Raw genomic sequence first — 27,912 nt, forward strand, 5'->3', positions numbered from 1 at the left:
CCTGAGATACTTTTTACCCTTTCCTTTTTATTCTACTGATGATTCTGGTTATACATTATATGTATGTTTGTTTGTTTTAAATAGCTGTAGTGTCAAGTTACCAAGAACATAGATTTAGGCAGTAAACTAGATCTCTAGGGCCCTAAAAGTGATTGGATTTGCAAATCAGGAACAAAACTAAGATAAGAATTTTCTGGGTAAATCTGTAATTGGGGTAGCTTAGGTTTAAATGAAATGAATTCAGTCATACTGAATTCTGGTTCTCTTTTCCACTGTGTCGTTGAGCCCACAGTTCCAAACACAAAAGGGAGTAAAAAAATGTCCATCATTTTAGATAGAGAATAAGAAGTATCCCTGGTATTTTGGAATGATACTTGCCTGCTCCTGTATACCAGATGTTTGTTTTTTCAGTACTGGGGATGAAAACAGGGGTGGTCTACCACTGAGCTATATCTCTAGCACTTTATTTATTCATTTGTTTATTTACTTATTTTTGAGACAGGGTCTCACCTGCCAAGGCTGGCCTCGAATTTGCAATCCTCCTGCCTTAGCCTCCCAAATTGCTGGGATTACACACATGCACCATGTGACTGGCCCAGATATTTCAATGTGTGTAGGAAAAGTAATAAGACTGTATGGAGGGGCTGACGCTGTGGCTCAGTGGTAGAGCACTTGCCTAGCGTGTGTGAGGCACTGGGTTCGATTCTCAGCACCACATTTAAGTAAACGAATAAAATAAAGGTCTATACATCTAAAAAATATTTTTAAAAAAGACTGTATGGAATCTGGTAGACAACTGTCTGATATCCCAGGGACTTTTTTCAAACATCTCCTCTGTAATTGTTCTCCTTCCTTGAATCTCCTTTGCTTACTTATACTCTATTCCTCTAAGGTCATATCCAATTTTACCTTAATTCTTGAATTGTCCATTAAGGGAGGGTAGAACCAAAATAAGAGATGTTCTACTTTCCAGAGACATTGAGGCATAGGGCCTAGAAAGAATGGGAAGGCATAAAATTCATAGTTTTAACATAAATATTATAGCACTAAATGAGATGAAAGTTTAATAGTTTATTCAATGCTAAATGGAAGTTTAATAGTTTATTCAATGCTAAATGGAAGTTTAATAATTTATTCAATGCTAAATGGGTGCATAATAGCAAGTCTAAAATACATACCCTCTATATCCATTCTTTTCCTGTTCCTCCTTTACTGATACAAAGACACAGATATATACATATTTGTTCACCCAACTCACTATTTCCCAATAGCTAAAATGACAGAGATTTCTCCATAACCCATTCCTGCCCCAAGCAGCCATACCATACCCACCTTCTGGAAGTCAGACCCTGGAGGTGATTGCTTACTGGCCACAAGGGCGCTCAACATTTCCATGGTCTTTGTGGTTTCTATTCCTGACTCTCTGGAGCAGAAATATCTGCTGCAGTCCTTCCTTTGGGAAATGTGAAGAGTTCTGGAATTGTTTCTGAAAAGAAAGGAAGATAGGTGGGTTAGAGTCAGTAACAATGTGATCATAATCATTCTTATACAAGTAGGCTATAGGAAGGAAACTCAGCAGGGCAGAGTATCAGAGAGATGATGAAAGAAAATACCTCAATATGGTCATTTCTTTGTTACCTTTCTCTACATCCTCTACCTTTTGTTCTCCCATTATATAACTGTATTGTCAACCTGCTCATTCACTTTCCTTAAAAATACTCATTTCCCTTATTTTCTACAAAACTCCTTTCTTGCCTGATCTCCCAAGAATGGAAGTAACAAAAACCTGTAAATCTTTAAATCATTATCTGTGCATTATCTTCCATTCTTTTGCATTGAGACTATGATATGTGTACCTGGCATTAAAGCAAGCTTTGTGAAGACAAGTGTCTTGATTTATGTAACTTAAGGTCCCAGTGTTTGTCCATTAGTAGATATGCACAATCAGCTCAACAAAGGTAGAGGGAAGGGAAGGGGAGGAGGAAGAGAGGGAAAAGAATGGTAGGAGTTTCTTGAAGATATGCTGCCCAGCATAGACGGGAGTAGAATTTTAGGAAGTCTTGAGGGAAAAACAGTAGGATCTATTTGTTACGATGGAAAGCAGATGAGAGGAGTGAAGACAGAGAGAGACAGCTTTAAAAGGTTTTTAATTTAAATACATAGAAACAAAAATTTAAAAATCAGGGTGGGAATCCAAAAACCTGGCCTAAAATTCTATAGTACCAGATAACCCTTACTGACATAAACATGACATCTTTTATGTACGTGTGTATATGCATGTGTACATTTTATGTGCATATTTTATATAAAATGTATTTTTATGATCAGAAGATTGACAGACAACAGAAAATATGAAATAAAAAGTAAAAGCATTGCTCCTAAGACATTCTTTTTTAGTTGTTTCCATTCAGAAATGAAATTGACAGTTTTAATTTTGATGAGCTATCAAGAGGCTGTTGGGCCACAAAATACTAAATAATTCCTTTGGCTAAATCAGAGGGATTTGGGGTTTGACTAACTTCAACATACTTATTTAGTTGGAAGGATAAAGGGGGCCATATGAAAATTAGAACCCTCAAACTTTTTTGTTTGTTTACTTTCAGGTCAGTTTACCCTCCTCCCCATCCTTATTTTATCTCCCAAGAGATGCTGGAGTAGTGTGTCCCCCTTCCTAGCCTGGTAGCACTACTATTCTAGAATGCTGTTAAAATAAAGGGACCACTGGTATCATTGACATGAACTCATTGATATTGATGGTGTTTTGTATGCAAAGACTCAGGGCAGAAGCAAGACAGTTGGCTTCTGAAGGGCTAGGAACCCAGCAAATACAATCAGCAATGAATAGTTTAACCCACTTGTAAAATACTGAATATTAACAATCAGTTAATAAAAACAGCTACTATTACATTGATTCTTTGAATGAATTTTTATTGAGCACACTCAATGTGCCAGGCAACTGTGCACTGTGAATACAATGATGAAAAACTACTAAGCAAAGATGACTTCCTGTGCTTTGGAGAGTTTATATTGCAGTTGGGGGCCATATATTAATCAAAGGAATACATATTGTAAAATTACAACCATGTTAAGGGCTACAACATAAACATACAGGTTTATGATTTTTTTTCTCCAAAACTGTATATGGGCTGAGGGAAAATTAGGAATATTGGTGATTATTTAAAAGAATTTCATTGTAAGTTTAATGCTTAGATTATTGATGGATACTGTTGTTGTATATACAATCTTACTTAAAAAATTACATAAACATTATTGCAAAATTAAACTCTAAATAAAGAAAAAATGTGCTCACAATCCTGAACTATTTCTGTGTGTCTATATTCTCACAGAAATTATTAATAAGTATAGAGTCTGCTTACATTCTCATTCTAGACCTGGTAGGTAAGCTTTGTTAAAGTGACGACAACAAAGATTTAGAAATATATTTAAAAAACAAAACAAAAACAAACCACCTCAATTGTGTTATAGGCTATTTGTTCTCTGAATCCTCCCCTACTTTAAAAAACAGACACACACACACTTTCTATGCCTATTGGAGGCCTATGTGCTATATGTCCAGCTCCCTAACCCCTCCTCCCCATTCTTACTCATTCTGTGAACCTGGCAATCCGTTAGACATATATGTTCTGGTATGCTGAGTTACCAAAGTTGTAACCAATTTTTAATTTATTATCTTAGAGATGAAGCCGTATGGGGTAAGGTGGGAATACTTTTGATATATTATTCAGCAGTATTATTAGCAGAAAGATAACTAAAGAGTATTATATGCCCTACTAGAACAGCCATGAATAAGAGAAAGATGGTTTATAAAGCAGGAAGTCTCCATTCACAAAGTCAAGGGGAATTTTTAATGAGTTAACTTAGGTAAAATTAGGAGTTTGCCCACATTTAAACATAATTGCTAATCATTTGTTGTCAGTTGAGGGAATCAGATAAGAATTATTCCTGGGCTGGGGATGTGGCTCAAGAGGTAGTGCGCTCGCCTGGCATGCCTGCGGCCCGGGTTCGATCCTCAGCACCACATACAAACAAAGATGTTGTGTCCGCCGAAAACTAAAAAAAATAAATATTAAAATTCTCTCTCTCTCTCTATCTTTAAAAAGAATTATTCCTAATGTTTGTAGAAATTTAAAACAGGTATATGATACCATAAGCCACACGTAAAGATCAGGGCCCATTCCTTGCAGTGCTTTCCTTAGTACTATGATAGTAGTGAGTGAAAAGAAATACACCCTACCTCTAGATGCCAGTTCCAGGGTTAGATCTCTACTTTAAAGTCTTCTCTAGATAAGATTCCACTGATCAAAGAGGAAGAAGTCAGCAATTCTTCCTTCCCAGTCTATAGATTTCTGAAAGCTCTCCCTCAGCTGGTTCAGGGCAGATACAAAGAATGCCATTCCTTCAACTCAAAAATTCCTTTTCCAGAAATTTTCAAGTGAGCATTCTAGAAAAAGCCCAAACTGATAACTTGCATAAATCCCAAAGTTACACAGAGATGACAAGTGTTATTAGAACTAGTTCCGCTTCTCTTCCCTTCCTACAAGTCTCCCCTCCTTCTTCCCTTCCTACAAGTCTCCCCTCCTAACAGAGAACAAGATTCTGAATCCTTCTGAGAAGGAGTAAGGTTAAGATCTGGGTATGATTAACGCCTCCCAACTCTTTCCCTAACCCCACTGTCTCACCCCTGAAAGAGGTGGAACTTACTAAAGGAACAGGCCTAAAATCAACACAAACTGGCATTTAAAATGTTTACATTCCCTAAATTCCTGTAGAAAACCTTCTAGAATAGGGAGGGGGAACCTCTATAAATCTCTCTGAAGCTTCCTTAATTCAAGCTCTTCTGAAGGACATCTTTTTGAGTCAATCTGTGGCTTCCAGGCCAGAAAAATACACTGAACTTAGGTTTCAGCCTAAAAAAAAAAAATGGGCTCAGAAATATTACTCAGGATGGCCAGACCCTGAAAACATTTGGTGTTGAGATTGGGATAATGATCATTTTAAAGGAAAACCATACATACACACATACTAACCCTGTGACACAGTGAGGTAAAGCAACTTGTCCAAAATCACAGCAAGGCAAATACCTGAGGCATATTTGAGGATCTAGCTATCCAAATGTGCCCTTTTCACAACATGAAGAACAGAGGCCAGGATAACTTCTAACTTGATAATACTTAGGTTCTAGAAAAATTAAATTGCTTCTGAAAACTCAATCTAGAAATTCTACAGCCCTCTACATAAGGAAATAGGGAAAAAAGAATTCTGAAGATAGAAAAAGATTACTAATACTACATTTCATTAGAGAAATAGATGCGAGAAGTCTCTTAAGCTACTGTTGAGCCAGATTACAAACTGTTAAACATAGGAATATGAGAAGGAAACTGGGACAGAAATTAAAAAAAAAAAACAAAAAAAACCCTGAGAACTGAACTACCTGATTCCCAAGAACATTCTAAACAAATACCTGTCATAGGAGAGCTCAGTTTCCCAGAAAAGCCCAAGGAAAGCAACACAGGGTACATAACGAGCTTTACAATAGGAAGATGCCAATACCAGATCACGGTTGTCTCTTATTACCAATTTGGGCAGCATAATATCACATAGTATATAACCTAACATTCTGGCATGAAGTAGCTCTGACAAGTAGGGGGAAAGAATGGTTGGGGATGGGAATCAGATAATAAGGCAGCCGGGGTTTACTATTCTGGTTTTCCTTTGAAGTTAAAATGTGTGCAATTTCAAAACAAAAATCCAGAAAGAAACATGAGATTAATGCATATTTATTCCAAGAAATTAACACATTAAAAATAAAATTAAACTTGTCCAAGCCAACTCATAAATCCTTTAATCTTTTTAACAAAATGTACAACCCAAAACATCACACTATGGTGGAAATAACTTGGGAAAGGGAGAGGTAGAGAAAGGGATACATATAGTTTTGTAGAACAGAGAATGAGTCCAATCCCAAGACAAGTTTCAGATCTTCTACCTCTTCAGAACAAAAATGGCTGCTAAACAATTTAATACAGATTTATTGGATCACAATACAATAAGCAAAGGCCATTTCAAACAAACCCCAATAACATCTGCTCCTGGCACTGAACCATGAATAAGCCTTACCCAATTGTTGATTTGTCATCTTCAAAGTGAGTCTGCCAGATTTTCTTCTGTTTACTGTGGCCATTTCCAAACAAGTTTGTGGGTTAGCAGGACCATCTCAAGCAAAGGCAACAGAGTAAGGGAAACATGGGAATTGACATGCCAATTAGGGAAGTAGACAGTAAACAAAAGGGCTACTCACGCTGCATTTCAAACAATGATAAGGCAGGCCCATCGAAATGGAAGCCTAAGAGATGAACAATTCTTCCTTCATCAGTAGAAGTTTTCCATTTCAGCAAACTCTGGTGTTTCTCCCAGAGATTCATCAGCTGCCCAGATATTGGGTGGGAATACAACACAGCATTTGGAGAAGTCAGCTTTGTTTCCCTCCTCCCCCACATTCCAGAAATGGCAGTGTCAAAGCCAAAATACAATCAAAGCACACTATGTGGTGAGCCAGGATAGACATTTGACTTTAATGACAAAGTAGGAGAAACAATTTGACCAAAAAGAACAAAAATTAACAGAAAATACTTTTTTACAGGTATGTATAGATGTTAATGCTTGATTTGTCCAGTATTTTAAGGGGTGGGGAAGGAAAGGAGGTAAATTTTTTAACTCCCATAAACATTTACTGTAAGTTGCCGACTCTTGGTGTAGGTTCCAGATGAGATTGCCAATTAGTCCTGGATCATGTGGGCATCTGATTTCTAGAAGCCAATTTGATTCATCCACAAGCAGCCTTGGGTGGTTCATTCTTAGTCATGAACACTGGATTCTGTGTGGTCCTGGATGGCATCAACTACAGTTTCTTGTTCAGACATTTCCTGAGTACCTCCAACTACCTGCTCCCTTGAAGGGGATGCTGAAGTTGGAGTTTTTGCCAAATTCAAAGGGCTCTCATTGTCCTCATTTATTTGAGAAGCTGCTACCTCTGTGATGGATACTTTCGGAATTTCTAGCTGTAGTGGTCCCATCTCCAGGGATCTATGCTTAGGAGGGTCATCGGGATCAGAGAGGGGAGAACATATCTTCTCTTTTCCAACTCCAGATGTCCGTGTGACAAAGTCAACAAGGTCTGGAAGGCAAGGAGATGGTCCAAGGCCTGCAGGACTAATTGTTTTTGATTCCAATCTGAGTGACTCTTGCTTCTGTAATTGGGAAGTTTCTTCTGCCTCCTCAGGCAACATTCCTCCTGCCAAGAGATCAAGGGCCTGATGTGTTCCCTCTAGGCTCAAGCTATGGTCAACATTTTCTATAGGAAAACCAGTTTTCAAAATGTTAGAAGTGATCTTCCCACTTCTGGGATTAGATGAATTATATTCAGTTTCTGTCTCAAAGTTAAGCACCAGGGTTTTGTGAGAATCTAATGGAAACCCAGAAAAAGATGGGATTGGTTCAAAGTCACTGGGGATAGAGGGATTACACTCTGTAAGTGATACAGAATTTTCTTCACATATTTTCTGAGATAGGGCAGTTGGGGATCTATGTGCTGGGTCTACCCGAGAATTGCAGAAATCAACATGCATATTCCCCAGATTTCCCAGGACAGCAAGCTTCTCTACCTTTAAATTCTTAGCTTCAAAGTCTTCTAAGGTGTTGCTTTCTATTGTTACTGTTAATTCTGGATGGACATCCTGCAACTCCACAGCTTCCACTTCTGGTTTCTCTGGGCTCTCCCACATCTCTGGTCTTTTCTTGTTCTCATCCCAAACAGGCAGATCACAGATTATTTTACCTTGAAAATCTTTTGATCTTTCTCTCTCGAGTTTGAGGCTTCTGCACCTAGAAGCTCTGGAAACTGCACCTGGAGCTGAATTTTCTAACCACTCTTCACTACCAGCTGAAACACCTTGCTCCTGGTGACTATCTGATAAATATATATTTGACCTGACAGGGGACTGAAGCAGCAATTCTGGGGCAGAAATTTTTCCAGGTGTATCTTGTGGATTCTGGAGTAAAGATCTAGTTTCTGATGGAAAAGAATCTATTTTTGACTTTGTGGAAGACAGAGTCTGTGCACTTACTTCAATTACTATTTTACTTAGAGTTTCATGTCCTGTTATCAATTTCTTAGACTGTTCAGCCTCTTTGTCAATCAGTAGCAAATTGGGCTGCTCTACTTCTCCCTCTTGGATATAGCTACTCCCATGGTTCAAATTAGAGTCTTCTATGCTGTGGGACTCAATGTTGGCACTTGCTCCCTCTTCAACTGCTACCCTTCCTTTTAGTTCACTATTTGACTCTATCACACCTTCTCCACAATCTTCAGTTTGGTAAAACTCCTGGCTTTCCTTATCTTTGTTACCAGAATCTCTGAGGTGAATTTTTATCAACTTCCGAGATGTCTTGGTATGGCAGTGTGTATCTGATAGTTGAGGAGCTGGGTCTATTTCAGGTGGCCCTGGCTCTTCTAGGTCAAGATTGATTTTCCACTCTGGATATACATCCCTATCAGTGTCATTCTGGAAGGAGCTAGAAGTCCACATGGCCAAAGTATCTGTCTTTGGGGTAACAGTTTCATAAGGCCTGTTTTGGCACAATCTTGTCAGAGGCTGTAAGAAGCCATAGCTATTACCTCTGTTTTGGGGGTCTGCTTGTTCTACAACTGACCACTTCCCTACCGACACCAGAGTTTTTGCAATGGGATTTTCAGTGTTGCTAACAATAGAAGCAGTGACCAAACCCTCTTGGGAGACACTGCTGTTCAAAGCAGAAGTAGAATCTGAACTTTCAGTTTTAGAAAGGTTGCTATTTTCCCCATTGGTCAATGAACCACCACTCAGCTTGGTCTCAGGGGTCCCCTTTCCACCACTACTGTAGAATATGTCATACAGGTCCTTAGCATTGGCTGTAGCTAAGCATGAATTTCGTTTCTCCAATTTTTTGGCTTGTTCACTGAACACACTTGAGAGGGGGGGTGGAGGACGTACCAACACAGAGAATAGGGCTTGGTCTTGGTCACTCTCACTCACCCCAGGAGCTGTCTCATCAGAAGGAATGGCAGCTGGCTGTGCTGAGGCTATAATGGCTACAGGCAACACTGGGTTCAAAATGTTAGGACCCAGAAAGCCAGGACTTAGAGTCTGAGATATAAATGAGTTTGATTTTAAGGGAGCCAAGACAGCATTTGCTTGGGAAGGAGATGAAGCAGCTGGATGAGGTATAACTGGGGGAGGTGGAGGTGGAGGTGGTGGTGGTGGTGGTGGAGGTGGAGGAGGTGGCAACATTTGCTCAGGTATATGAGATGGCTCAATCTTTTCAGTCAGCACCATTTTTTCCTCTGGAGATCCTTTTAGAATCACCTCTTCTCCTCCAAAAGCTTTAGAGATAATGTCTGGAGGCAAAAGGAGATCAGCTGAAGATTCTTTAACTACTGGCAGAGGTTTAGCAGTGGTTCCAGAGGACTTGATAGACAGAAAGGTATTAAGTGGAGCAGGCTTGCTCACTGTAGCTGAACCTGATTTGCGGAGTACTGTGGATGGAATAGGCAGGTTGGGTCGGATCTTAGTCTGTGTTGAAGTTGTCACAACAGGCATCCAGGGGCTGGTATGTGCAACAACAGTTTTCCCAGAGAGCTTAATTTTGATGGGTTTTGCCTTCCCAGCTTCAGCTTTGCCATCTTCTTTGTCCTTACTGCTTTCCATAATCTCTTCCTTAAGGATACTTGAGGCTACTACTGAACTTTTTTCCTCTTCTTTTTCTGGCTTCTTCCAACTGAATTTCCCAAAAGACGATGATGTTGGTGATTCCTTCTTTACCTCTTCTTTTAACTGGAGTTTGATGCTAGAACTTTTTTTATTTTCAGCTTTTTCAGGGGAGTTCCCACCCTCAGGGAGCTGGTCTTCTAATTCCACAGAGACCTTATTGTCTTCCTTTGCTTCTTTCACAACTTTTGCCTTTTTTTCTTTCCTTTCTTCCTTTGGTTTCTCACCAAGTTTGCGCTTTAGCTCATTTTGCCGTCGCCGTTCTGTCTCTAGAACCACAGCCAATCCAGCTTGGCGGTCCAGATTCCGCCGCTCTTCATACAATGGGTTTTCATCCACATATTTCTGCAAAAATAAATGAAAAAGGCTCAACAACTGATCAAAATAATGAAAGAGAAAATTTTGGCCCTGCCACTATTACAATTCACTTAGAAGAAATCCCTATATTAAACTTTTCAAGGATATTAATGATTCTCACTAAGATTAAAGCAAATATCCTATTGGTTATATGAAATTTAAAGTGTCAATAACTATCTCTAGCTCCACAGTTTGACAAAGTCAAAAGAATTACTACAGAAAGTAGGAAACTCCATCAAGTACTACAAACCTTGTATTTCTCATTGTGTTGGTGACCCTTCACATGTTGCTCTCCAGAAATTGGGTCCCCCAAAAATTCCTCACAAAGCTGGCAATAAAACCCAGTGATAGGAATCAGAAACTCAGAGCCTGAAAGAAATAGAAGAAAGTTAAGGAAGTAAGTCTTTTCCACCAAAAATGACAGCAACCAAAAGAAATCCCACCATCCCTTTGCAGTAAAATAATTATGGTAAGAGGACCTTACCCACTTAGGAGTCAGAAGAAGCATTTAGATGGATCCCAAGGGCATAGTCTTCCCAACCTAAGGCTTGAGCTCTTGACCACTATTCCTTCTATCTCTTGGGGACACTAGTTAATTCAGGATTCTCCTGTGTTTCCCTCTGCTGATTCTCCTCAAACTGTAAGTAGCACTAAGTATCTCATGAGATTTAAAAACTGTACTCCCAAACAGTCCACTAACATGTGTATAAGAAACTCTCCTATTAGGATTAATTGTTCAAGAAACTATTTTCCATAGATCTAAAGAATGTAGTAGTAGTACTACTTGTGAAGTTTTAAGAAATTGAAAAGCTTAAATATCAAGAAACTTTACTTCTTGATTTACCCCTTAATAGCAACACTTCATCATATTTTATAGTTCTTAGTTGAGAAGGCAGTTAAATCACCTCTTACTGTCCTTCATAACTGGATTTCAAATATGTTAGTGAATAAGCCAATGACAAATACAGTTGTTCTGCTATACTGTAAGTGCTAAGTATGTAATTAACATCCGTTCATTTCATTCTGGTCATTAGGTAGAGATCATTGTCTTACAGATGTCTTTATATCTTCAAGACCTAGTATAATGTTTTGCACACAGAAGGCATTCTTACATATTTGTTAAAAGGAAATGTTCATGACTCATGCATGCTATGCTGCTTCCTAGAACTTTAGTTCAGGGGCACCTCTTCATTGGAGATATGAGGAATGTGAGGAAACCAAAAAGGAGGTAAGGAGTAAACCCACCTTTTGCAGGAACAGTTATCTTGTCAGTACGTTTTACAGCATCTTGCTTGGCCTCACTCTGGGTCTTTGAAGCCCAAGGTCTGTTGTAGGGATCCAGTGTCTATTTGCAAGAGGCAGAGGTGCTCACACAACAGCACTAAAAACTCAATGACCCACTTTTCTTTCTTTTTTCCCCCACACATAAGACCAGGGAACCAGAAGCCCCTAGAGCTCCCCACCTCCACCCATCCCCTCTGCCAACTGTTTAATCGGAATTCACCTGTGGAAAAGGTAAACACATGTTAGAGCAAGTAATAAAAACAGATAAAATGAAACAAAAATCAGGTACTCAAGGAATCAAAAGAGGCAGAAGCCTCACTTACACTTGTCATGGTGTTTAGTTATAGGCAGGTCCCCTGGACTGAGCCCTGGGGGTGGTGTCTCCTTTGTTGGTACCTCTTGGCTCTTCAGATTGGGGCTCCTGCCCATAAGCATGTTTCATTTTCCAGCTTTGTAATACAGATGGGGGTATAGAAGTTGGAGGGGAAGAGGGTATAATGGAAACAGAAGACAGGATACCTACCTGTGTGTGCTTCTTATTGTGCATATGAGTGAAGAAGTCAAACATGGTCCCACAGATGGTATTGCAGTCTTTGCACCAGTGATTGCCAGCATCATAATACTCATAAGCAGCAATGGGCTGATCAGACTGCTTAGCAGCTGGCTGGGGGCTTTCAGCAGGCTTAGGGCTCTTAATGCGGGACTTCTCATTGCTTACTTTTGATTCCTAGAAGGGAAAAACCTGAACTTTAAAAGAATTCAAGGTAGTCTGGATTTGTCTTCTCTCAGAAAAAATCAAGTAGTTGTAATAATAGAAATAAGGATATATGACCATATTTTCAATGCCTAAAAGGCTAGACAAGCTAGGGAGAACCCCAAGGGAAACCTATGTCGGAGGCTCAAAGAGAAATAATTAGAACCCACAGTTCTATCACATCATAAAAAATAAAGCATAATGGCAATACAGTAGCTTACATATCCTTAAATATTTCTAAAATACCCAAAATTGTGGAAACATTAGGCCCCTCTGGGGAGGAGAACTGGAGAACAAGTGTAGGAGGAGTCTCTTCACTGTATACCCTTTGGGAGATAATTAACCTGTTACCTATACAACCAAATACACTTGTTCAATTTTAAAATCAGAGTGATAACCAAAGCGGTAAGAAAAACCAAAATGGAAAAGGTAACTGACAGGTAAAGTAAATTAAACAAAGAAAATAGGTGACAGCTAACTCACTTATCACACACATCCTGGTTTAGAAAACTAGAGAAGGGCTATGGTGTTGTGCATAGAGCAGACTGTTGGGGCTGTGTTGTGCACAGAGCAGACTGCTGGGGTTGTGCATTGAGCAGAACTGTTGTAGGTCAGTGGTAGCGTGCTTGCCTAGCACATGTGAGGTACTGGGTTAAATCCTTAGCACCACATAAAAATAAATGAATAAAAATAAAAGGATTATGTCCATATATAACAAAATTATTTTTTTTAAAAAAGTAGACTGTCATTTATGTGAAATGACTTAAAGGAATCTGAGTAAAATATTCCTAACTACATAAAGGTTATCATTAGATTTAACACCTTTGAGTTAATATGAATTCTCTTTTAAAATATAACTGCAGCCAGGCATGGTGATGCACACCTGTAATTCCAGCAATTTAGTGGGCTGAGGCAGTAGGATCACAAGTTCAAGGTCAGACCTGGCAATTTAGCAAGACCCTGCCTCAAAATAAAATTTAAGAAGGGCTGAGGATGTACCTCAATGGTAAAGTACCCCTGGGTTCAATCCTCAGTACCACAAAAACAAAAACACTTCCCAATGTTAAATTCTCAACAATAAGTATTATAATATGAATTAGTCACCAAGCTGGGATGATGGCATTCAGGAAATGAGAATTTTAGTTAATGTTGGGACATAAGGAATAGAAAAAAAGATAATTTTGCAATAGAGAGAAGGTAAGTATGGATGGGGTTCTATAGTAGACAAGATAAGGGAACTGGGTACCTGTAATTCTGGTTGGTAGAGAGAAGATAGGGGACAGAGAAAGGGAAAAAAATAAGAATGTCAAAGATACTCTTTCCCTATCAGAGTCCTATTCAAAAATCCCTAAAGAGATTACACTCAGGGAATTGGAGAGTTCTTACACTGCTTGTAAGAGTATTAATTGGTAACATTTATGGAAGACAATCTGGGAATACATATTACATACCTCAAAATGATGGGGCTGGAGTGGCACCTCAATGGTACAACACCTGCCTAGCATGCATGAGCCCCTGGGTTCCATACCCAGTTCAATTAAAAAAATAAAAAATTCTGTACATCCTTTGACACAGCAATTCCACTCCTTGACATTTATCCTAAGGAAATTATTATGTCAAAAAACAGTGATTTGATTGGTCAAATAAATTTTGCTCTCCATAAAACAAAAACAATAAAAAATAAAGTTATTAAAAATATATTACAGAAGTAAATTTACTGACATGGAAAGACATTTATGACATACTGAGAAAAGTAACAAAATATACGTGAATAATCAAAAAAGATAGGGCTGAGGTTGTGGCTCAGTGATAGAGAACTTGTGTGAGTCACTGAGTTTGATTCTCAGCACCACATAAAAATATTAAAAGTTTATCCACAACTAAAACTAAATATATATATATATATATATATATTAGTATGGGGTTGTAGCTCAGTGGTAAAGCACTTGCCTAGCACATGTGAGGGACTCTGTTCAATCTTCAGTACCACATACAAATAAATAAATAAAATAAAGGTGTTATGTCTATCTGCAACTAGAAAAAAAAATTTCTAAAGATGGGCTGGGATTATGGCTCAGTGGTAGAGCGCTCACCTAGCACGTGTGAGGCACTGGGTTTGATCCTCAGCACCACATAAAGATAAATAAAGGTATTGTATCCATCTACAACTAAAAAATATTTAAAAAAATATGTAAAGCTGGATGTGGTGGCACACAGCTGTTATCCCAGTGACTCAGGAGGCTGAGACAGAAGTATCTTGAATTCAAAGCCAGCCTCAGCAAAAGCAAGGTGCTAAGCAACTCAATGAGACCCTGTCTCTAAATAAAATACAAAATAAGGCTGGGGATGTGGCTCAGTGGGTGAGTACCCACTGAGTTCAATCCCTGATACCCCCCAAAAAAGGTATGTAAATACATGTAGTATGTTACATGTCACTTTATTCAAAAGACCTTCTCTAATATTATATACACCTTACATTCTTAACTGTCATTACATGCACTTGTTTACTTATCATCTATCTTTTTCAATTTCATGAGAATATGGATCCATATTGTTTCCTGCTATCCATCCCATACTTAGATTAATGCCTAACACTTTCATGGTGATTGATAAATATCTGTTAAATAAACTAATGAACAAAATAAGAATATTTGGAATAATATACACTGAGGTATGAATGGAATTATAGGCTTATGTGTGTATATATTTTTCTGAAATAAACTGCAAGAGTGAGAAAATCTCAAACCACCTATAAATTTTTTTGGTACTAGGGATTAAACCCAGGGGCACTCAACCACTGAGGCATATCCCCACCCCTTTTTTGTATATTATTTAGAGACAAGGTCTTACTAAGTTGCTTAGGGCATCACTAAGTTGCTGAACATGGCTTTAAACTCCTTATCCTCCTGCCTCAGCCTCCTGAGCCATTGAGATTACAGGTGTGCGCCACCACGCTGGCTCCAACATTTTAAAGAGTAGCAAAAGGAGGGCTGAAGCTATAGCTCAGTGGTAGAGTGCTTCCCTAACACGCATGAGACTGGGTTTACTCTTCAGCATCACATAAAGATAAATAAATAAAGGTATTGTGACCATCTACAACTACCAAAAATATTAAAGAAAAAAAAAAAGGCTTGGGATGTAGCTCAGTGGGAGAGTGCCTGCTTAGTATTCAGAAGGCCCTGGGTCTGATCAGATCACTGGCATCTCAAAGAGAAAGAACAAGAGAGACAGACATATAAAGAAGAAAAAGGGCAAATAGGAAAGTTTCTAAGTGCAACATTCCTTACTGAAGACATGAAAGCTTAATTCTAACATATCCTTGGTTAGCTTCAGAGAACATATTTACCCAAATTAAAATATCAGATGGGCTGGGGTCGTAGCTCAGTGGTAGAGCACTTGCCTAGAATGTGAGAAGCATTGGGTTCAATCCTCAGCACCATATAAAAACAAATAAATAAAATAAAGGTATTGTGTTTCTCTACAACTTAAAAAAAAAAAAGATAATAGATTACCATTGGGTTCTTCATAAGTAGAAGCCTAACACTGAAGTCCTGGACTCAAGATGCAGGGATAAAGAGACTGTAGTCCTACTTAGTTGAGAAAGAGCACTCTTCCAGGAAGACAGAGAAAAATTAGAATTTGGTTGATAAATAACACAGAATATCCTCTTTCCTATACCTCAACATTAACTCAGCACCTACTATGTGCTACACATATTGGATGCCATGGGGAACACAAAAATTAACAAGTTATACTCTTTTATCCTCAAGAAGTTCTCATTTAGTGAAGGAGCCAGGCATAAGAACAATCTTTAGGAGAACAGTGGGACACACCTGTAATCCCAGCAACTTGGGAGGCTGAGGCAGGAGGATTGCAAGTTCAAGGCCACCCTCAACAACTTAGTTAAATCCTAAGCAACTTATTGAGACTCCGTCTCAAAATAAAAAAAATAAAAAGGGCTGGGAATGTGGCTCAGTAGTAAAGTGTCCCTGGGTTAAATCCCTGGTACCAAAAACAATCCTGGCTAAAAGGATTACTAATACAAAATCAGGGAGGTGTCATAGCATAATGCACAACTGGAAAAGTAAGCAATCTGAGGTGGTATAAGATGTAGTGTAGTACTTCCTGAATACTACTCATTTCTACGTGCCTGGCACTGAGCTATATGCTGGGGACTATGTTGGAGAATGAAACATATACAGCTCTGGATTCTCTGAACTTTAAAATCTAACTGGGGGAACACATATAATTATATGATAACAACCATCATAAATGCTATGAAGAAAACTTATAAGTTATTATGAGAATATATATTGGGCAAATTTAACAATCTGGGGAATCAGGGAAGGGAGTCAGAAGTAATTTAAGTCATGATCTGAAGGATGTATATGAGTTAGAAGAGATAATAAAGAAAGAATTGAGGGGCTGGGGTTGTGGCTCAGTGGTACAGCACTTGCCTCACTGGTGTGAGGTACTGGGTTTGATTCTCAGCACCACATATGAATAAAATAAAGTTCTGTTAACAACATAAAAAAAGGTATTCATTGATTTAAAAAAAAAGTGAAAGAGTTGTGCTTGTATGGTAAATAAAGGACATACAAAGGCATCAGAGTGGATTATATATCTGAGGAATTTAAAAAAAACTAGTAAATAAAGTATAGTGAGCAAGAAGGAAAAGAAGCATGCAATGAAGCTGGAGATGTAAGCAAAGGAATAAGCATCACAATCATTGGCTATATGTGGAGAAAACAAGAATGTAGCAGTACAAGCAAGAATTGAAGTTACCTGGATGGCAACAGAGATGGTAAGATGAATGGGATTAAAATTTACTTTGGAAGAAGAGTACACAGAATTTGTAATTGATGGTTGTAGGGCAGTTAAGAAGAGGAAAATACTAAGAATGCTTTTCAGGTATTAGCATGAAAACTGTTGAATAGTGGTGCAATTCACTGAAAATGGATAATACTAGAGAAAGAAAAGATTGGAGGGAGATTGAGTGCAGTCACTAATTTTAGGTTTAGGACATGCTGAATTTGAAGTGCCTATGAAACAATGAAGTAGAAATGGTAAGTGAGCTGTTAAAACACTTAGAATAGGGGCTGGGGATGTGGCTCAAGCGGTAGCACGCTTGCCTGGCATGTGTGCGGCCCGGGTTCGATCCTCAGCACCACGTACAAACAAAGATGTTGTGTCCACCAAAAAACCAAGAAATAAATATTTAAAAAAAAAAAACACTTAGAATAATCATTTGAACTCAAATATAAAACTGGAAGAAGTACATGGTATTTCAGCATAAAACCGGATAAATGGCTTGGGGAGAGAGTAGAATTCTGGAGAACTGGGCTAGGACTGAGCCCTGAAAAACTCAAATATTTAAAGATCATCTATGGGACAACAGGCAGCTAAAGAGACCAAACAGCAGCACCCAATGTACTTGGAGAAAAAGAAGTGTGACAGAAGCCAAGGGAAGAAACTATTTATAGGAGATAGTGGTTCCCTATGTCAAATGCTGCTGATTTGAAAACTGAAATGTATCCACTGGCTTTAGCAACATAGTAATAAGTTGTGAATAGACTGGAGTGAATTAAGGAGTAAATGCCACAACAAGAACATGGAAGGCCTTGAATACTAAGGATTCTGGATTCTACTTTGTGGGTAACAGTTAACTGCTGAAATTCCATGATCTGATCTAGACTTTAAGAAAATGATTCTAACAAGAGGAAAGAACAGGTTGGAAGGTAAAGTTAAGAAAATGTTAGAAAGCTTCTGTAGGAGTCTATGAGAAAAAAAAAGATATAATAGAAATAGAACAGTGATTACCTTATTGTTGGAGGAAGAGCTTGAGGATGACAACAATTTTTCTGGGCTCTTAGATTTTTCTGCTTTCCCAGCCTTTTCTGTAGGCTCTTTACTATCGTTATAAGATTTCTGGGATTTATCAAAAATGTTAATTCCCAAGATCTGAGCCACTTTGTCCAGTTCAGATTGCTTCTTTTCTGCCTCTTCTGCCTCTTGTCGTAGCTCTGCAATGTCCTTCATGATGTTGTCCTGAAGCCGACTCACCTCCACCAGAAGTGGGTCTTTGTGACCATCCTTCTCCCTTCGTTTCTTGCGCAGCATTTCCCCTGAGTAGTCAAATGTCAACAGGAAGAAACAGGGGAAATAAATTACAATGAGCCATTTTTCATTTATAAGTAGTAATCTATCAGTGCATTATGGTTACAAAAATCACTCTTCACAAAAGCTTCTAAAGGTAAATAAGATTTTCCTTCCACAAAGGCTGGCTTAGGTGAAGCTTCTATGAAGGTAAAGGATAGATTATTATTTTTTCTGTAGGTGTAATTAGCTAAGATCTATGGATACACTTCAGGGGCTCCCTAAACAAAAATATATGAGTTTATGAGCTTGTGTTCCCTAAGAAAAATCAATAAATGTTATAACTATGAATATAGCAGCTATTTTCTATTCATAGAGCCAGAAAATTATTCAGAGGGTAAAAATCATTCAAAGACACATATTATTTAAGGATACCATAACAACCTCTACACTGAGTTTTAGGTTTCACCTCAGGTTCACCTAATATTATCTCCTATTCCATCTGCAGGTCCTCATGGATTAGATCTCTTAGGATAATTAACTTTCTCATGCCTAAGCAACACAAACCCAAACAGAAGTAATTATATTTTCTTCCTGTTCTCTGTTCTTTCATACCATTAGGCTGCATTATTTAGAAGCCTTGTTATATTCTTTCCTTATTACACATGTGAATTCCTAAAAGCATAGAAGAAATGAAAAGTAAAGCATCATGGAATACTTTGGGCCAAAAATTAAGGAAATGCTCAAAAAATGATGAGAACATATTAAAAGGACACTGAAGCCAATTTAAAGGAGCTCCACTAGCTAAATTTGAGACAATTTGAGCATGAAAATAACAATAATGAAAGTATAACTACTACTACTGAATGAAAAATCTATGAATTTACACTGATATAAATGAGTAAACAAATGAGTATAGAGGTAAAGAAGTTCCTCCTTATAGTAGAAAGCCAATTAATAAAAGTAGAAGTGATAAAATTAGAAAGTCACTATTTAGCCTGATGTGGTGGTACATAACTGTAAACCCAACTACTTGAGAGACTGAGGTAGGAGGATTGCAAGTTCAAGGCCAGCCTGGACAATTTAGCAAGACCCTATCTCAAAATAAAATTTTAAAAAGGGCAGGGGATAGAGTTCAGAGGCAAATGGTGCTGGGTTCAAACCCCAATGCCACCAAAAAAAAAAAAAAAAAAAAAAAAAGGCAATAAATCAATATTTCAGGCAAGAATCATCATTAAATGATAAAATTAGTGAGTGGAAGTTTGAAGAATAACTGAATTTATATAATCTCAAAGTACTTCCCTATATTTATTAATGTCTTATAATAAGATATCCCCTATAAGGATAAAAATAGTAATGTTATTGTGGAGAAACCTCAAAGACATCATCTTAACCAAATGATCAAAGTTAACACCACCAGTAAATCAACACCTGATAAGAATCTGGTAATGTTTTATAATGTTTGTCCCAAAAAATGAATAATCCAAATTTAATCATAAGGAAACATCAAAAAAACCAAAATTGAGACATTCTACAAAATACAAGACTCTTCTAAACTGTCAATGTTATGAAACACAAAGACTCAGGAACTATTATTAAAAGATAAAAGAAGATTAAAAAAACATGACAACTGAATATGATGAAAAATCTTGCAATTTCTTTTGCTATAAAGGACATAACTGGGAAAATTGTGAACTATGAATAGATTTGTAGCCTCATTTTGATTAATTTTCTCATTTTGATTGCTGCGCTGTGGTTACTGGTTATGTATGTAAATTCTTTGTTGTTAGAAAACACACTTAAATATTCAGAGGTCACAAAGAGTCACATCTACAACTTACTGTAAGAGTTTAGGTTAAAATTACACACACACACACACACACACACACAGAAATAACAGAGCAAGTGTAGTAAGATATTAATAATCTGGAAAAAGAGTACCTAAGAATTCTTTGTACTTTTATTGCAACTTTTCTCTAGGTCTATGTTAATAATGATAATTATTTGTGTGTATGTGTGTGTGGTGCTAGGGACAGAATCCAAGGCCTTGTGCATGATAGGCAAAGTGTTTTGCCAATGAGCCACATCCCCCAGCCCTTTTTAAAAAATAATTTTTAAAAGTCAAACTTTGAGTCACTGAACCTGAAAGTAACAAAACCTCTCCACTTGGGTCTCCTACTAAAGTTAAAAGTCAGCCATGCAAAGGAGCTGCCTGATACCTTGTTGTTTATGAAGCCGCTCCAACTCAGTCCTGAGATAGTACATTTTTTTCTGGCGGGCCTCCCGGTCACTCTTTAGTTTTTCCCTCTCTTCAATAACCTGCAAAGTACAAAATGGTAAGATAGTCCCTCATCTTCCAACATCCTCCCTTTTCTATTGCTCTCTTCCAGAAAGCCTTGTGCTACGTATCTTTTTTTTTTTTTTTCCTTGAGAGAGAGAGAATTTTTTAAAAAATATTTTCGGTGGACACAACATCTTTATTTTTATGTGGTGCTGAGGATCGAACCCAGCGCCCCACGCATGCCAGGCGAGCGCGCTACCGCTTGAGCCACATCCCCAGTCCTGTGCTATGTATCTTAAGCTAAGGATCACATACCTGTACACAGAGGTTCTGATTATGTAGTCAATCCCAGAATAGCATTATCCTTCTTTTAAGAACTATACACTCAGAATGTATTATTTTTATGCAAGACACACCTAAAGCCACTGACAGCAACTACTGGACAGTGGTTCTGAACCCAAAAGGAACCAGGGAGAAGGGAACTAATGTGTTATGCGTGAGGCACTGTATTAGGTGCATTACATATTTCATGTTATTTAATCCTCACAACATTTTCTCTATATTACAGTTAAGAAAACTGAGGTTGTGCAAAACTAAGTAACTTACCAAAAATCACAAGAGTAAGGAGATTTTAGTATACCTGCCCTAAAGCTCATGATGTTTCAACCACATTACTACCACCTAATGGAAAAAACCAAATATGGCTTAGTCTTTAATAGACCAGTGAGAAAAACCTATGAATTATCAGCCCTGACTTAAGAGGTAGCTCTTGAAGGAAAAACAAAGAGAAAGTGTTCAGCCTCCAAACACTATCTCTGAAGTCTTAAGTTTTATATTTACTGAACCTATTCCCCTTTCCCAAAATAATTCAATAAACTAAAGGCTGAAGTTCAGGATATATAACTACAACAGAAATTAAGGGAAAGTTTTTTGTTTTTCTCTTCTAAGGATTAGCTAATTTTTTTTAAACTGGAAAAAAATGAGAAAATGGGAGACTTCAAGGATCCCAGCTCCTACCCTAAGTGTTCTAAGACCATTACTATGTACCAAGAAATAAAACATTTAAAAAAGTCAGCTGGGTGCAGTGGCACATGCCTGTGATCCCAGCAACTCAAGAGGCTGAGACAGGACTGCAAGTTCAAGGCCATCCTCAGCAATTTAGGGAGCCCCTAAGCAACTAGCAAGACCCTGTCTCAAAACAAAAAAGCTGGGGATGTGGCTCAGTGGTAAAGCACCTCTAGGTTCAATCCCCAGAATCAAAAAACAGAAAGAAAGAAAACAAATCTAGCAATCATGGTCACCAATGGCCAAACTTTTTGTTTGTTTATAATGAATGACAAAACGTGTGAGAGAAGATCAAAGGGGCTATATATTACTTAGGGTGATGACAGCAACATCCAAAGGAGTTGGAAGTGCGTATACATTTTCAGCCCCCTCTAAATGACAAATTTTATGTTAAAACAAAAACTCAGACATGGAACAACCAAAGCTAATATTTACCTTCTGCTTCTGGGAGGCACGGTTCTTTTCATCAGAGATCTTCTCTGGATTGTATCTTATGAGTGATGGGATAGACACCTGGACAGGCACTTGGGCAGTAGGAACTGGGCCTAGCACTGACTCCTCCTGTTTGGGTTCATCAGGAGTCACGGTGGGGATCACACGGAGATTGGGACGGCTCCGAGTAGCTTGTTTAGTTACTGGCATTATTCTATGGGGTTCAGGTACAGGGTGGTTTGATGGTTGAGAAGCAGGGTACATGGGCCATCTTGAAGCTGCATATGCCATGTAGTGCCTATAAGCATCAAAGGAGGCAGGGGGAATGGCAGGTCCCTGGTAGTTTGGAGGTATTCGAGCCGCAGCAAACTGGGAAGTCCTTGGCATATGAAACTGAGATAAAGAAGCAGAGTGTGAAAGTCTAATTGGGGTAGATGGGGCTGATGGTAGCATGCACCTGACTGCAACAGATGACTGAAACCCACTGCCAACCACTTCTGGTCCTGAAATACGACCCACTGGATGGTCAGATTTTAGGAATGGAGGGCTATTTTTTGTGAGCAGGTAAGGATCCACAGGGGAGGCTGGGTGTGGATGGGACACTTCTGGGGAGTGGGTATTGCTATGGTGTGCCTCCCTGCTCTCTAGACTGTGGGGATCTGAGGAGCGCCGATCAGCTGAGAAACGATGATCCACTGAGGAGCGGTCAGTTGAAAAATGTCGGTCAACAGAGGAACGGCGGTCAGCTGAAGGGCGTGATGATGGCTTTTTGCCATGAAGCCGTTCCTGGGTGCGTGCAGCCAATTTACTAATCTCTGCTACTCCAATATCCAGCCCTATGGTCTTCAGCAAGTCATGAATCTTGGCATATTCTGGATTGGTATCTTCCAGTGATTCTAGTTTTATAGCTGGAGGTGAAGAGGATAGGGAGCTTGCCTCCTGCCTCACAACTTCACTCTCAGAACTCCCAAGGGTCTTTGGTGGGGATTCCACCTTTAAATCCTCTTCCTCATCCCCATAGAGAAATTTCTCCTCATCCTCAATGTCAGGAAAGCTTCGTCGCCTTTTTTCCTGTGTACTGGTAGAATCAGCCAACATGCTCAGAATGCGGGAGAAACCACTGCCATCCTGGCTAGCTCTCTCATGGGGGAGTAACAAATCTGTGTGTCGCTCAGGTCCCTCAGATTTCAAATCCAATTTCTCCTTGCGACACAGAAAACTTCCGAACTTTTCTCTTAGAGGACTGCTGTCTTTAGGCAGCCCAGGGAGGGTACCCCATTGGTAGAGATTGCCTGGAGGTTCCTTCAGGGCAGTCTCCACTGTAGTTCCCTTGTTTTCAATCTCTGAGGCAAAAGCAGCAATAGCACCACTTAGTGGAAGAGACGAGTGTCCAGAGTAAAGAGTGTGATCCTGGTTGGAGCTGGTACTACTGGAAAAACTCTCAAGCTGCAAAGACAAACACAGTTTTATTTAGCCCCTATGGAGAATCTCAGAACACCAGTAATTGACATAAGTACTTAAAAACTTTTTTCTTTCTGAATTAAAAGGGAGATATGAGTATAGATAAAAGGGAGAGTATAAGCCAGGCGTGTTGGCACATGTCTATAATCCCAGAGACTATGGAGGATTACAAATTCAAAGCCAACCTCAGCAACTTAGCAAGGTTCTAAGCAACTTAGTGAGACCTCATCTCAAAATAAAAATTAAGGGCTGGGGATGTGGCTCAGTGGTTAAGTACCTAGGTTCAATCCCCAGTACCAAACCAAACCAATAAAATGAGTATTCTTAGCCTAGTTCAAGATTTGGGTCCCTGTATCTTCAGATGTCTCTGCTGTAATTAGAAGAAACAGGAAATGATGCATATTGGATGGCATCTTCACCTTTGCTCATTTGTTTTGGTCTTTACCAAGGAATTTGAATTCAAAAAGATTTTAGAGATCCCCTAAGTTGTTTTCATTTCCATGGATCCCCAAAGAAAAAATATATATAAGTGGCACTGCTTTGAAGCGGAGACTGAAAACTCTGGAAACTGATCAGCCTCCCCTTGCTTCTTTAGAGCTCTTTTGCACTTTTTCAGAAGCCTTTAGCTAAACTAGTGGTCTTGCCTGGCCATCTTTTCATACGTTAACAAAAAATATCAAATCTCAGAATGGTGAAGTAACTTATCTAAAAATCACACAAAAAACTGGTGGTAGAGGTGGGTCCAAAATCAGAATCACTTGATTTCTGTAACCTACAACTCATACATTTGCCTTCCCTCTAAACAGAGATGAGGGGACTGGGGGTCATGGCTTAGTGGTAGAGTGCTTACTTAGCATAAGGCACTGGGTTCAATCCTCAGCACCACATAAAAATAAATAAGTAAAATAAAAGTATTGTGTCCATCTTTCAACTAAATATATATATATAACTATATATATATAAACTAAATATACATTGCAAAAATATATATTATATGTACATATTATATATAAGAGAGATGAGGAAATTCAGATCATCTCTTCGCATTGCCCTTCAAGTTCCATTTCCAAGAAACCCATATTCAAAGATTCTTACAGGGTTATCCAATTTAAGGAAAAACTTACAGTAGATACTCCCCAAAAAGTCTGTTTAAAAATCTTGAGAGAACAGAAGCCCTTTACAGATGTATTATGAGGCCTATAATTTCATTTAAAGAATCCTGGAAGATACAGCTAACAGACATTTAACAATGTTGGTCCAGCATATATTACAAAGGTACCATTAGGGACACAGCCCCCAGGAAAGTACCCAGGCTTTAAGATATTAAAGGATCCAGCAAGAATCCCTAGAAGAAATGCAACAGAGACCTGCACAGAAGGCTCCATGTCCACCTCAATCCGCTTCTTCAGAATGGACTTCTTAGGCATCAGAGACACTTCCTCAGGCCGATGCAAAGAATATCCTGGCTCTGATGCTGTTAGGACACCTGACAGTCCAGGAATGGAACAGCTAGTGCCATCACCATCAACTCCCACCAGCTCCTGACTCAAGCTCCTGCTTCGTTCCTCCTCTTCCTCACGCTTTCTCCTGGCAAGGTCCAGCTCTCGAAACTCAGGGTCTAGAAACCTAGGACTTGGGCTTCTTCTACGCTGTCGATAGTTGCGTGTCCCTGATGTAAAACTTGGGTGATCCCCTCCCATGCTGTGTATCTTCTCTGTGTCATCATAACGGGGCCTTTTGGCCTCTCGGTTCCTTTCCTCAGCTCGCATAGAATAGGAGCCTTTGAGTTTGTCTCTATTTCGTTCTGTTCCCCGCAACAGTTCATCATGACAACTGACATGGGGACTATACTCAGATCGGTGAAGGAAAGTTTCTCTTGTTCGGTAGTCCTCATCAAGTTGTCCCAAGAAGGGACTAAGAGGCCCCTCTTCCCGGGAAATATATCGCTCGAGACCCCGAGAACATTGGGAGCTTCGAGTGAAGACAGAATCATCAGTCAAGTCATCCCTGAGAAAAGAGACAAGCATCATTGGATATAATGGACTTGGAAAGAATAAGACCAGTGAAGTCTAAGAAATTGATATTTGACAAGGGGGCTATAGAATGCTTAGGGAAAAAGACAATGATCATAGAGTCCAAGAACATATCTATACATGATAATAAAACATTTCTTCTCCCTTTCCTCTGGGGGCATAGGTAGCTTCAGCTACTAACCAAGGGCTAATATTACCAATACATCTAGATAGAACTCTTAGGCTAACCTCTTTGATTAGACTACGGATTCAGAGTATCATACGATGGTCAGGGAGATGTGAAAACACCAACAGACTACAAAGAGTCCCTGATTACACAATCCATACTAGTTAAATTCTAGCTCTTTGCTACTGAAGGTGTGGTCTGGATCAGCAGCAGCAGCATTACCTGAGAACTTACTAGAAATAAAGATTCTTAAGCTCAGCCCCATGCCTACTGAACTAGAATCTGCATTTTAGTGAGATCTCAAGGTAATTTGTATTTACTTTAAAGTTTGAGAAACACCAGTCCAGAACAATGTTTTTTAAAAGCTGTGTTCCACAGAGATCTAAAGAGTACTTAGGAACTCTCTTAAGAGGTCCTAGGAAAGCAGAACCAGAAGAGCTGTAGACTTTCAACCCTAGTTAAATTCTATTAGCCCCAATTTTATGTCTACATATTAGGTTTATCTGATTTTTTTAACTTTTATTTTATTTATTTTTATGTGGTGCCAGGGATCAAACCCAGTGCCTCACACATGGTAGGCAAGCACTCTACCGCTGAGCCACAACCCTGGCCCCCACGAGATATTTTCTTTAATATTTATTTTTTTTAGCTGTAATTGGACACAATACCTTATTTTATTTATTTATTTTTATGTAGTGCTGAGATTAAACCCAGGGCTTTGCACATGCTAAGCAAGCACTCTACAGCTGAGCCACAATCCCAGCCCTATATATTTTATATAGAGATAGATATTTTTTATATCTTTTTATTATTATTTTTTAATGTGGTGCCAGGGATTGAACCCACTGCCTTACTCATGCTAGGCAAGTGCTCTACCACGGAGTCACACCCCGGCCGCCCTATATATATTTCATTTGGAAAAAAGACTTGTCATTGTGGAGAAAATTAAAGATCACAAAACTGTTTTGTCACCCATTTCCCTGTCTTACCTGGATATCCACAAGCATTGTGCTAATCTTGGGCCCAGAAAAAAGTGAATGATGATTTGGCTCACTGTATGTTTCTATTTTAGAAATACAAAGGACTTAGCCCTTGGTAGAATGAAGGTTAAATCCAGGAAGAAACAGTTGTCCCTTCAGCTTAAGAGCTCTACACCACACACAACAGACCTAACCTTTTTTGGGTATTATGGTCACAGACTTTCTGATCTAAAAAAGATAGTTTTTTATTTAAATCATGGAAATAAAGATCCTCGGGCTGGGGTTGTAGCTTAGCAGTAGATCACTCACCTAGCATATGCGAGGCCTTGGGTTCGATCCTTAGCACCACATAAAAATAAAATAAAGATATTGTGTCCATCTACAACTAAAAAAAAAAAAAAAAAAAGAAAAAAGGGGGCTGGGGATGTGGCTCAAGCGGTAGCGCGTTCGCCTGGCACGCGTGCGGCCCAGGTTCGATCCTCAGCACCACATACAAACAAAGATGTTGTGTCCGAGAACTAAAAAATAAATATTAAAATTCTCTCTCTCTCCCTCACTCTCTTTAAAAAAAAGAAAAAGAAAAAAGAAAAAAGATCCTCTAGCACTTTAAGCATGTAAATTTTAAGTAATTTGAATAAAAAAATAAAAGTACTTCCACAACACTCATATTCCGTCACAAATTATCATCTAGAGATGGCAAATATTGATATCTTCTACAGTTTATAATAGCCTCTTTTTTGTTGTTGTTGTTGTTTCTAAAAATGACTTTCCTTTTTTTTTTTTTTTTTTTAATAGTTGTTTTCTTGGGACTGGAGTGGTGGCTCAGAGGTAGAGTGCTTGCCTGGCACGTGTGAGGCTCTGGGTTCAATTCTCAGCACCACATTCAAATAAATAAATTAAATAAAGGTCCATCAATGACTAAAAAATATTTTTAAAAAAACAGTTGTTTTCTCATCCCTGAAACCACCTTAGCAGAACATCAAAAAGTTGCATTTTCTTCTTCACCAGCCCTGCCTCTGTTCAAAGTTCTAGAATTGGACAATAGCTATAAATAAATTTATGAAAGGTTACCAAGGTTAAACTTCATCACCTCTCTACAAAGAATTCCACCTTTGGGAATACAGATTTCTGTTTCCCACTTCCTTCCCAAGGAATCTGGGGGATTTTGAGGTATCAACT

At 38.7% G+C, this 27,912-nt stretch overlaps 1 protein-coding gene across 6 annotated transcripts in view; it reads right to left on the reverse strand.

Annotated features, from left to right (window-relative positions):
• Positions 1 to 238: 238 nt before the first annotated feature.
• Positions 239 to 27,912, reverse strand: part of ZNF318 (zinc finger protein 318) — a 35,658-nt gene continuing 7,984 nt past the window's right edge. The window contains exons 3-10 of one of the 6 annotated variants that reach the window (XM_081293986.1): positions 24,922 to 25,561; positions 22,097 to 23,539; positions 20,535 to 20,634; positions 18,040 to 18,344; positions 11,989 to 12,192; positions 11,427 to 11,526; positions 10,432 to 10,550; positions 5,609 to 10,169 (exon numbers count right to left, since the gene is read on the reverse strand). In XM_081293986.1, coding sequence (XP_081150112.1) covers positions 6,876 to 10,169; positions 10,432 to 10,550; positions 11,427 to 11,526; positions 11,989 to 12,192; positions 18,040 to 18,344; positions 20,535 to 20,634; positions 22,097 to 23,539; positions 24,922 to 25,561 — 6,205 coding nt within the window. In that variant the 3' untranslated portion in view covers positions 5,609 to 6,875. Of the gene's footprint in view, positions 993 to 1,332; positions 1,487 to 5,602; positions 10,170 to 10,431; positions 10,551 to 11,426; positions 11,527 to 11,662; positions 11,686 to 11,788; positions 12,193 to 18,039; positions 18,345 to 20,534; positions 20,635 to 22,096; positions 23,540 to 24,921; positions 25,562 to 27,912 lie in introns of those variants that run through there. The other 5 variants (XM_081293985.1, XM_081293989.1, XR_014021932.1 and 2 more) reach the window with 5 other exon arrangements.

This window comes from Spermophilus citellus (genome assembly GCF_964194105.1).
Source record: "Spermophilus citellus genome assembly, chromosome: 5".
In the NCBI taxonomy this organism is placed as follows: domain Eukaryota; kingdom Metazoa; phylum Chordata; class Mammalia; order Rodentia; family Sciuridae; genus Spermophilus; species Spermophilus citellus.